The 11,952-nt window shown below is 37.1% G+C and overlaps 1 protein-coding gene across 1 annotated transcript; it reads right to left on the bottom strand.

The window, feature by feature from the left end:
• Positions 1–2,268: 2,268 nt before the first annotated feature.
• On the bottom strand, positions 2,269–9,651 carry slc25a35 (solute carrier family 25 member 35). Its single transcript, XM_011483579.3, has 5 exons — positions 9,127–9,651; positions 8,990–9,055; positions 8,762–8,914; positions 7,820–7,954; positions 2,269–6,428 (listed from the first exon to the last, which is right to left on the bottom strand). The coding sequence occupies exons 1-5, from the start codon at positions 9,496–9,498 to the stop codon at positions 6,258–6,260; spliced, it is 897 nt and encodes a 298-aa protein (XP_011481881.1). The 5' UTR covers positions 9,499–9,651; the 3' UTR covers positions 2,269–6,257.
• Between the last annotated feature and the right edge of the window lie 2,301 nt (positions 9,652–11,952).

Here is an 11,952-nt window from a genome sequence, read left to right as displayed (position 1 = left end):
TAATTTAGCCTGCACACAAAACATGCATGTTTTTAAACTGAGTTTCACCAATTAATCGTCTGGTAAACTCAAAACACCTGCACAGGTTCCCCAGATGACATTAAATTGGTTCAGTTTAGTTCCACTTCTCTCTGTTCAGTGCAATATGGTGAAGACTTCAGACTTGACAACTAGCCAGAAGATCCTCATTGATGGTCTTTTGGCTGAGGAAATATTTTAAATGACATTTATATATTTAAATGCTTCTAAAACAACATCACATTCGAGGGAAAGATAGCATTGTTATGTTTTCCTGAGCCTTTCCTGATGTCTTATCTCTACCCAATACTGCATTATGATTTCATTCATATCTTCAGTGCATTTCGCTTTGAGTGTCTTTTCATTCTGGTAATACAAATTAAACGTTAAAATAATTACATCATTTCACAGCATGACGCGTTTCCTAGACAACTATTTTTTTTACAACTACAGCTTTTACTCATCGGCTACTTTATCAGGTACACCTAGTACCGTGTTGGACCCCCTTTTGCCTTCAGAACTGCCTAAATCCTTAGTGGCATAGATTCATCAAGGTACTAGAAACATTCCTCAGAGAGTGTGGTCCATGTTAGCGTGACAGCATCACACAGTTGCTGCAGATTTGTTGGCTGCACATCCATGGTGGCAATGTCCGGTTCCACCACATCCCAAAGGTCCTCGATTGGGTTGATATCTGTTGACTGTTGAAGTTATTTGAGGACAGTGAACTCATTGTCATTTTGAAGAAAGCAGTCTGTGATTATTCCAACTTTATGACATGGTGTGTTTTCCTGCTGGAAGTAGCCATCAGAATATGGGTAGCCTGTGGTCATAAAGGGATGGATATGGTCAGCAACAATACTTAGGTGGGCTGTGGTGTTGGAAACATGTTCAATTTGTACTCAGGGGCCCAAAGTGTGCCAAGATATATCTGTCACACCATTACACCACAACCACCAGCCTGAACAGTTGATACAAGGCAAAAAGGATCCATGCTTTCACATTTTTTATGCCAGATTCTCACCCTAGGAACTGAATGTCAGCAGAAATGGAGACTTATCAGACCAGACAATGTTTTTCTAACCTACTATTGTCCAGTTTTGGTGAGTCTGTGTGAATTGTAGCCTCAGTTTCCTTTTCTTAGCTGACAAGAGTAGCACCAGGAGTGGTATTCTGCTGCTGTAGCCCAAATGCCTCAAGGTTGGACGTGTTGTGCAGTCAGAGTTCTCCATCAGCTGCTTTGGAATTTCACCAATTGACTAACATCAGTGTAAGAAGATTTCCTCAGTTCTTGTAAATCTGAGGAAGGGAATCCACAACCAGTAACATATATAGATCGAAGGGTCGGCGATTCGATCCCCGCTCCGCCCTGTCAACTGTCATTGTGTCCTTGGGCAAGACACTTCACCCTCTCTGCCTCCAGTGTGGCTCCATTGGTGTGTGAATGCGTATGAATGTCGCAGTGATGGTCAGAGGGACCATAGGCATGAACTGGCAGCCACGCCTCTACAATCACCAAGGGGTGAATGAATAATGGACACATTGTAAGCATCTGGAAAAGCGCAGATAAATCTAATCCATTATTATTAATTTTTTTAATTATTATTATTGTATTGTATATAAAACTGAAAAAGCCTGGTGTAGGTTTATGTCAATGAAAATTACAGTCATGACGGAAAAAACCAGGCAAAAAAGAAAACACTTCCTTCAATACAATGTTCCCTTTATTTGTTCTCTAGTCATGTTTCACATGACTTTTGAGCTTTCATTTCAATTCCCCAAAACCCATCCAAGCAACATTCAGTTTTTTTTCTCAGACATTTTTACAAGGAACAGAATTCACATTAGCTTAGCAATTTTTCAACCAAAGTTCCTTTTTAACAGTAGCTGAGAGTCTCAAATCCTCAGACCAGCTTCTCCGGCACCAACATCCATGACACGATTGGAGTCACTTCATTTGCCTTTTTTCCCCCATTCTGATGCTCAGTTTGAACTGAAGCAGGTCATCTTAACTATGTAAGGCATTGAGCTGCTGCAATGTGATTGGCTAAGAAATTTGAGTTGGACAGGTGTGCCTAACAAAGTGGCCTGTGAGTGTACGTGTAGCTTTGTTTAGGTTGTGATTTTTCTTTTAAGTATTTAGGGTTTATAGGCTTTTCCCATTTCAAATTGACTAAAGAACAACATTTTGTCAGACAGTTTTTAGCTGGAAAAACATATGTGTTATAACTCATTTATACCTATATTTGATTTTTTTTTTTTTTACCAAGAACACTGCCATTATTCTGATCTAAAGGTAGTAAATCTACAGATTCATATTGTAACTGCTGGAGGTATGCTTTTGGTGTAAAAGCTTTTCATTAAAGTTCCTCTGCTGAGCTTCAACCCCAAACACAAAAAGTTACACTTCAGACCTCTACAGGGCCTGTTCATGAACATGGATGTATTTGGTCAGCTCTGTTGATCTGCGCAGTTAATGTTCCCCCTGAATACTCAGCATTGACGTGGCATGTTGTTGTTTGACCCCCGTCATCTTCAAACAACCCAGTTTTTCATCAGCTGACGCACAATTTATTTCTTAACACATAATGAATGTGACCTTTGCAAACCACTTTAAATGTAAGTTAATCATGTGGGCAAAGAGAATGATCAAAAACACTTGAGCCTCCTTGAAGTCACACAAGCAGTGATGGTGCAGCTCTGTGAAGTAAATCAGTACTTTCTGTTCTCCATCAGCTGCAGTAGAATTTCACCAATTAACTAACATCAGTGGGAGAAGATTTCCTCAGTTCTTGTAAATTCTGAGGAAGTGAATCCACAACTGGCAATATTAATTATTTAATATTTATCAATATATAACTGAACAAGCCTGGTGTGGGTTCATGTCACTGAAAATTACAGCCATGTTGGAAAAAAACGAGGCAAAAAAGACCCCACTTCTTTGAGTACAATCTTCACTTTATTTGTTCTCAAGTCTTGTTTCACGTGACTTTTGAGCTTTCATCTAAATTCTCCGAAACCCATCAAAGTAACATTCAGTTTATTTTCTCATTTTACAAGAAAAAAAATTCAAATCAGCTTAGCAATTCCTCAACCAAAGTTCTTTTTTAACAGTAGCCGAGAGTCCCTGTCTAATGATTACCCTATGTGTCACGACAAGACGCTTGTCCATCTTCCTTCAATACAAATACATTTCACACGTTCTGCTTGAATTTGAACTTTTCTGAGGTAAAGTTTGGCGTGCGTACAGTAACTTTTCAAATCGTTTAGGCACTTTTAGCTGAAGACAAATAAAAAATCAACAAGAAAGCATAAAAACTGTATTACGCATTTCACATGACAAATTTGAAGAACAAAAAAAAAACAAAAAAAATTCAACTGAATATTTTTGTTTCAATCATCATCACTTTTATGTTTCATACTGGTGTTTCAGTACCAGTATGTTAGACAATCTGTCATGGTGTCATAAAATACAGCTACAACAACATCCTTCTTGTTGTAATTTGGCCTTACTAGGTACAGAAACAGCTCGACAGCGAGGCGGAAAACCAACTCTAAAGGAATATAGTTTTACAAAAAGAAAAAAAAAAAGACCAGAATTTGGGTTTTGGAAAGTTTAATCCAGAATTGTTTCTTCCAGAAAAAGTACTTTTTAATTTCTGAAAGTAAATTTGAAGGCTAAGACGATGATGTTGAAAATCTTTGTTAACGCCCAAGTTCCTTAACTGCACAAAGATGCAGGACTCAAAGTATTAGGCCTAAACATTTAACTTATTCAAAAATTAATTCAAAATAAAATGTCCTCCAAAATATAGACTGCATCATCATAAATGGGTAAAATATTTTAAATAATTTGATGAATATATCAGATGGACTGTAACTTTTAAGTGATAACTGGTGCTAGTAAGTTCAAAAACCGTTCAGTTCACAAAACCTAAAAAAATTAATTTAATTGAACCATGGGTTGGGGTTAGGGTTAGGGTTAGGGTTAGGGTTAACCCCTAACCCTTACCATTAAATAGAACCCGCCAAAAGTAAATTGTTAAGGTGTGTCATAAGTGATGTGACAAACAAGTTCATCACACCACTTTATTTACATTGAAGATGTTTTTTGCTTGACAAAATATTACAATTTGTCATCATTTTGTAACAGAATGATGCTCATCTAGAGATAAAAATCTTAAATGTGGGTTATAAATTACCTGACATGGTTTATTAAGGCGTGAGTTAGTTAGAGTTTAACAAGATCTAAAAACACATTTAAAAAAAATGTTTAACTAGATCTTTAGGGGGATCACAACCCTCTTCTAAGTCAGTGCTGAAGATCTGAGTCATTAAATGTGGAAGTGAAAGTATGATAAAACTAAAGGGAGTATATCAACTGTTTTGCTGCAGGCAATATCTTTATTATGTCAATACTAAGAGGATATTTGAAATTACTGCCAACAACATGAACCCATTTCAAACGCTAGCATTTAAATTTACATTATACCATTACTGTCTACATTTTTCCATACGAATGCGCAAATGACCTAATATGAGACATAGCATGATGTCTTTGATCTGAGTTTAGTTATGATAAAAGTGGTCTAAAGTTAAAACGTTTATTTTTAAATATAGTTTGTTTATTCTGAAGGATTATTCAAACTCCTAAGGTCAGGAAATCATGACATGTTTAAGGCAAACACAGCCTATAGCAGGTTTGGTAATGTCTGTATTCACCCGATGAAATTCCTAAGTGTGCTGAACTGCTACAAAAACAGAAATCTAGCTGGAAGTTTAAAAAAAAAAAATCGGTTTATGTTACCAAACAGAGGGAGTTATTTTTTAAAGCAAACTCTTTATAAAGCTTTTTATTCTTTAGCTACCAGATTCTTTTACATTTTGTATCTCCTATTTTTCTCCTGAAAAATAGATAAGTGAGTGCATAATGTTTTCCGTCTATTTTCCTTTCATGAACTTTTTGCGCCACATAGGCCTAAATTTACAGAGGCCCAACCGGTACCTCTATACCTTTAATGCACCCAGAGAGGGACCTATAGGCTGGGACTCCAAGTCCATAATCCTTAACCTCTCTACCCTTTTCACACCTACCGCACCACGGCTTAATTTGCTGGAAAGGGGGCTTACTTTTATTCCTCAACCCAACCGGTTTGGGGAACTTCAGAGGGACCTTCATCTTTACCATAGAACAGTGTTTTTCAACCAGTGTGCTGTGGGAGATGGTCAGGTTTGCCGTGGGAAATTGCCCTCATTAATCATTAACACATAGAAAAAACTACTGTATGACAGTACTTTTTTTTTTAATACTATCATTATTATTTATTTTTAATCATTTTTAATAATTGTCCAATACAAAAGTCACTGCTTAGAAATAGCATTTAATTCAAATGTAATGAATTTTACTTTTTATGACCCAACATCTTTATTAGTGGAAAAAGAGAGAACAAGTTATTAAATTAAATATGCTATTACATCTTGTTTGACAGTGACTGGATAAACAACATGATTAGTTTATATGTTCATTCACCGTGTTAAGCAAAGACTGCTTAGAGCTCTATTTTTCTTCAAAGCCATCTTCTCTAATTAAAAAAATTGTGCAGGTTTTTTGTGTTTTGTGTAACTTTTTTATTTTTTGACCTATTTTACCTAATGTCTTTATTTGAAATAGTTCAAATAAAGTCCCTTCTTGAATATGTGCAGTTGCTGTGTTACTGGTTAACGTACTGCTAAGGTAAAGCGTCTGCGAGTGTCTTTTTTTCTCCGGCTAAGCATCAAGTCACGTCTGACATGAACCTGTCAGACGGCTGTGCCTGCACAGCTGAAACAGCAGTTGTTGTTTTTGCAAGCTGGTGCAAACAATAAATGCTTTGGGAGGTACAAAGTGCAGGTTTTTTAAATGTTTCGGAATGGCATAATTCAAGAGCTAAGTATCATAAAATGATGCAACGGTTGATGTAATGTCACAACTACATCACAAACTCGGAACGTTAAACTAAAGCCTTGATATCTGTAAAAGGGCTTATTTGTATACAGCTTTGCCCTTCAATTCTCCCATATTTTATTTTCAAATTTTCTTAATGGAGTGTAAAATGTTCTTTGTTCCTTTTTCACAAAAAGCAACCCTCCTCTTCTGGTTTTTCTTTTATTTTTTTCGATATTTCTTTCTCTTTTTAGAGGACTCATTTAATCTCAGTACTCAGAATTTAATGAGCTTTTCCACCTTTTCATCCTTGACGTTATCTGACCTTCCAATATAATTTGCGTAGCTCATCCCAGAAGAATAGAGACAGAATGGTGTGTGGACCAAGCCGGAAATAGGAGGCTCCGAGGCCTTTGTAAAGTCCTGCCAGGCCCTCTTTCTTCAGAGTCTTTGAAAAGCAGTCAGTGAATCCTTTATAGAGCTGCCCCTATAACACACAAGAAAAACAAACCAAAAAAAATTATTGAAAAAAAACTACCACAAGATTACCAATAGCTCAGCTATGACCTTTTACATAGGTAAAATAAATTAGTAAGGTTTTGAGTTGAAGGTTGTTGTAATAAGAAAACAATCAATTTCTTCATCGACTACATTTTTATGAATGGGTTTGTGAAACTCTGAATTCATCCAAAGACGCGTTTATTTTTCTTTCCCGCTTTTCTCAGAGGTTAAAGATAAGATCTGTCGGCTGGATGCGTTTACATTTTTTTTTTTTAAATGTTGAGTAATCCCATTTATCTGGGGCAAGGCGCTTTGACAATGCTCTTGTAGCATTTTTCTGATGATGGAGGATATTTATAAAGAAATGAGGCTTAAAATTGCATTTCTTAGTAATCCTTTTTTCATTTTTTTGTGAAACAGGAGCAGATGAAAAATATTCTGTTTAAAAAAGAAGGTATTTGTTACGTTAATTCTGGGCTGCCTGCTCCGTAACGAGGAGGGGAAGGGGGTGGTGTTGCCAATGGTCCCGCCCACAACTCAGAGGTGAACTTCTAACGAACTCCTGATGCTCTGCAGAAACTATGTCCTGTAGAATGGCACCGTTTTTTGTTTTTTATTTTGGGTAAAAACTATAATCATAATTAAAAGCCCACTGGGAATGCTTTTACAAAAGATCAAAGATGATTGGAGTGGGACTTTAATAACTTTATTGATATGCTATTATATTTTTACATCATTCACTTTTTGTTTTAGAGTTTACAACAACAATAAAAAGAAAAATCTTATGACCTGAACAGCTCTACAAATGTTTGTTCTCATTGCAATATACCAAAGTTTCCATGTGACAGAATTTTTGCAAAGATGAATTCCTCTGTAGGCCTATTTTACCTCATTGCATTCATGAACACAACTGCTTCAGGGTATGTAGTTTACAACTGTTAGTCTCAAAGCAAAGAAGTTTCAAAATTAATTTATTTTCAGTTTCAATTTCTGTATTTCAAAACACAAATGAAAATAAACTCAAGAGTTTAAAATAGACAGATAAAACAAGGCAGTGAGGTTAAAAAGGAGTGGGTTGAAGAGAAATCTTGTATGATCCCACCCCTTTTTACAACACTCGATGTTGCGTGTATTTCTATTTACAGTTTTGTTTTTCATAACAATTCACATAACTTTCTGCATAGCATCTATACAGAAGTGACATTTTTTGTTTTTATTGATAATATCTGGCCTGTTAATTAAAATCATGAACTAGAAGTTTTTGCTTGTTTTCATTCCTGCATTGGTTATGTCACTTCTAATGTAAAGCTGGCACTCTTCTCCTTGAGTCCTGAAACTATGAAAAAGTAGAGCCCAAGCACAACTTTACTAACTTACTTTGCCCAGGTGATCTACAGGCTGGTTGTAGAGCCGTGTGCTAACCACATCAAAAGGAGTCATAGCCAGAACCACCACCACACTGCTGATCATGCCGGCACTCAGGGCCACCAACCAGCTGTCTTCAGGAAACACCTGGGAAAGAAAGGAACTCCTACGTTTGACTCCAGCCTCATCAGTGTAACGCAGGGGGAGCTAAGACACGTGACAGGTGTGACATCATCATTCAGGGACCGCCATCTGTGCACATGGTTCTAATTTTAACTGCATCATCATGTACAGTGAAACAGAGGATTACTTCTATTTTTAGAATGTGAAGCTTTGTGAAGCCGTCCATTGGATGGGTCAAATGCATACATTAATTTGATTTGTTAAATACTTCAAGCTGCCATAAGATTTATTTTTGCACATTTAAGGTGACCATTTATTGCAATTTTTCCCCTGATGTGCCTATTGCACAGCTTGATATAGCGATATAACGATAAATTTGCGATTCATTGTGCAGGTCAAATTCCAGGCCATGTTATGTCTAGCATTTGTGGGCATCCCTGGTTTAGTTGTCCACCCTTTGAAGTTCACACGTTTGCAAGAGAGTAAATACTTTTTTGGGTTAGGTTTGTTCCCGAATCAAATGCACTGAGGCACTAGTTGTGTAAGCTGCATATTTTCAGGCAGGGGCCAGTGAAAGGTGTAGAATTACCATTCCAGTATTGCAGTACAATACTGTTAACCTTTGTCAGGCTAACAGGAACTGTTTTCTAAATCTGTGCACATACACTGACTCAGTAAAAATTATCTTCCTGGATGATGATGATGACTCAAGATGACTACAACATCAGTCTCCTAATGTAAACAGAGTGATGTCAGACCCCCCCACACAGTCCTGTTTATACATAATTAATGTAGTACATAAACCGTTAACCATTCTGTTAAGGGACGAACCTGTAGATCCATGACCAGCTCCTTGGAGGAGGAAAAGGTGGAGAGCTGAGCTGCTGAGCCTATGCTGACTCTGGGAACAGCAGCACTAGAGCCCCTCCACAATCCCACAATGCCATGCTGCCTATAGATGACACTCAGAGCGTGCATCATCCCCTGTAAAGAAGACCAAGGATGAGTGAGGATCAGCTGATGTCTCCCGTTAGTACTGAAGCCTCTCAGAAATGTCACCTGGTGCTGATACTGGTGACCAACAGCGATGGAGGAGGTGGACTGACTCTGCAGATGAGTCTTCACCTGTGATTGGAGGCAGTTTGTTCACCTGACAGACGTCACAACTTGAGAAAGTGTTGATCAAACCCACTAACCAGGTATATAGGGCTGCCCATGACAGCCCCCACCACTCCAGCCACAGCCCCCGCCAGCGTGGTCTTCACCCCGCTCACCCTGCCGTTGGTGTGGATGTGACCCGATGACTCGATGATGGCGTAGGAGCCGAGCCGGACTCCATTCATAAAAAACTGATAATAAAGCGCAGGGACCAGTCCCTTCTGGAGGCCGAGCAGCCCGTCCACTTTCCCGATGGTGTAAAAAGCGTGGAACACATTGCGGTAGTGCACACTGTAGGAGCCCCGACTCTTCAGCTCTCCTTGCAGTTGCATCCGAGTTTTGACGACCTCCAGCGGGTTGGTGAAGAGGCAGGCTCCGCACGCCGCCACCCCGCTCAGAACGAAGTCCATCGCGACTCGTCCAGTTCAGCGGATCTAAGCTGGCAGACAGGCCGGGCAGGTCATCGTCACTTAGGGCTGTAGTTAGGCAGAGTTTCTCCTGCCGCGATCACGGCACATACTGTTCACTGCCACACCGGTACATAATTGGCTACTTCAGGGCTGCTTCCGAATGTCGTAACTCTCAACCACGACGGAGCGGAGGTTTATCTGCCGGAAACCGTAGAATGACTCATAAAGTGCACAGTCACAGATATTATCCACGTATTTATTCATTTTTACTTTGAAAATATTTTAAATAAAGACATGCAGATATGTTCTTTGTTTTTATAGATGGCTAAACTCAAGGAAACACGAGATAATCCATGGTATTTGGATTAAAATCTTTTAATAAAATAGCAAAGAGGTGTTTATACTGGTCTGTTTATACTTGGCCGTCTGGTAAATTGAATTTCAAAATCTATTTGTTTGAAACCAAAAATTCCGTGTACCCCTAAACACATCATCTGTCAGAATGGAAACAGGGCAGACGTTCTGACGTAGTCCTGATGCGTGTTCTGGCAGCCAATAGGATGACTAAGCTCTTTATGAAACAAATATCAAAATCTTTTGGTTAATTTAACAGAATCAGAAACAGAATCATTATTGGTCTGAAATCTACCAAAAGTAACACTGACTCGTAAGGACCTGCACTAATATACCTAAATGGACACTAACTTCAATCAATAAACCAATAAATCTTTAAATGTTCTAATTTACAATGAATTCCTCAACAAATGTACTGTGTTTTACACCAATTCTAAGTAGTAAGGCTAAATTGATGCAGTAACAGGAAGCTGTTCTTCCCCATTTTCACACACCCCTGGTAATATTTGTATTATATTTTATATAAACAAAAATGTAGAGATTGTTATAACAAACATGTGTGTTTGTATCGCATTTTAAGTCCAAGGCTTAATTTATCACAGCTGCCAAGAGAACTAGTCAGTAAAATGAAATATGTGCTAAAAATAATTGTTCACCTTCTTTGAATGGCTAGTATTCATGCCTTGTATCTGTTCTGACCCCTAAGATTTTGTTTTGGTACAACTTGTTTCACTCAATGAGCCATGGCAAATGATACCAAAATACTATTTTCTGAAGGTTAACAACAGCTGTTTCTTTTTTTTTTTTTGGTTTTGTTTAAAAAAAGTATACAAGTTGGAAAATAAAGATTTTAACAAAAGTTGGCCATTTGAGGACATTTGAAAAAAAGGAGCTTTTACAGGGTTTTGGGATTTAATCACTTCTAATAAAAAAGATTTAAAAAAAAGAATGAACTAAAACAGTGGTAGTAAAGTTTTCTGCACCATGCCTCCACTTATCGTTACTTTTGAACAGCAGAGTGCAGCATATTACAATGTTTATCTCCGTTCTCAAGTCAATAATGACTATGATAATCTTTTGCTTTTTTAAATGCACATTAAAAACTTAAAAAAAAATACTTTCAAGTAAAAAATTTCCACATCCAAGAAATTTGAGTAGACCTTGGAGTTATTGTGAGGAGGCTAAAACCAGAAGGATATGCAGTTCAACAAAGGTGTTCAAGATGTTCCAATCCTGCTAAATCCATAGAAAAAAAATAGAGCAATAATAAAAACAAAATACGTTTTTTTTGTTTGCAACATGAAACAAAAAAACAAAAGAAAAACTGCATAATTGTTTGAATAATTAGCTGTATGTTTACATGCTAAATCTGACAGATATTGACATTGATATATATATATATATATATATCAGTTGTTTACATACTATGTAATATTTGTAATATAGTCAAGCATTTGCTGCATTGCTGCATGCCAAATTTGGTTTTAAGACATTCAGAAGGAAGTTAACTAACTGATTATATATTTTAATTTATTGATATTAGGGATGGGCAATACATATCTTTTTTATTACTATGTAGTTTTTTTATGTCATATATTGAAATAATACAAACAACTATATTGGTCAAATTTGAACGCTCTGTAAAAATAATAATGTGATAATGTAATCATAATCAGCAGCTTTTGTTTCCTATCATACTTCAAACATAACAGATGCACTGAAGGGACATGATTAAAACAAAAGCTTTCAAGTTTCAAAAGAGAACATGGTTAAACAGAATGCTAAACTGCTTAATCAGTTTACATGTAAATTCTAATTTTTTCAAGTTTTACAGAACAAACATTTTTGTCAACATTCTTTGAATAAGGTAGGGACTAAAAGCAAATTTTTCCGAATTTCTTATAGTAGTTTAGACTGTTGGTGCTGTGCAGGTCTTACCTTTGTTGTTTTTGCTGGAGAGTCGTCGTTTATTTAAGTCTGAGACTGAACATGCTTTGTGGTTCTGCTTCAGATGATAAAAAAGGTTGGTGGTCTTTCCAGTTTTAGGAGGAACATACCTTCTGCACAATTTGCAGTAAACATTACACTGTTTTTGTTTTT

The sequence above is a fragment of the Oryzias latipes genome, chromosome 14 (assembly GCF_002234675.1).
Source record: "Oryzias latipes chromosome 14, ASM223467v1".
Classification (NCBI taxonomy): domain Eukaryota; kingdom Metazoa; phylum Chordata; class Actinopteri; order Beloniformes; family Adrianichthyidae; genus Oryzias; species Oryzias latipes.
This window is presented reverse-complemented; position numbering and strand designations above follow the sequence as displayed.

Bases quoted from the DNA above. Each gene is read 5' to 3' on its own strand.
- slc25a35 (XM_011483579.3), bottom strand. From the start codon at position 9,498: ATGGACTTCGTTCTGAGCGGGGTGGCGGCGTGCGGAGCCTGCCTCTTC. The intron at 7,955-8,761 runs GTTCGTCCCTTA...TTTCTTTCCCAG, and splicing joins AGCTGGTCATGGATCTACAG to GTGTTTCCTGAAGACAGCTG. The intron at 6,429-7,819 runs GTAAGTTAGTAA...TGTGTGTTATAG, and splicing joins CTGTAGATCACCTGGGCAAA to GGGCAGCTCTATAAAGGATT.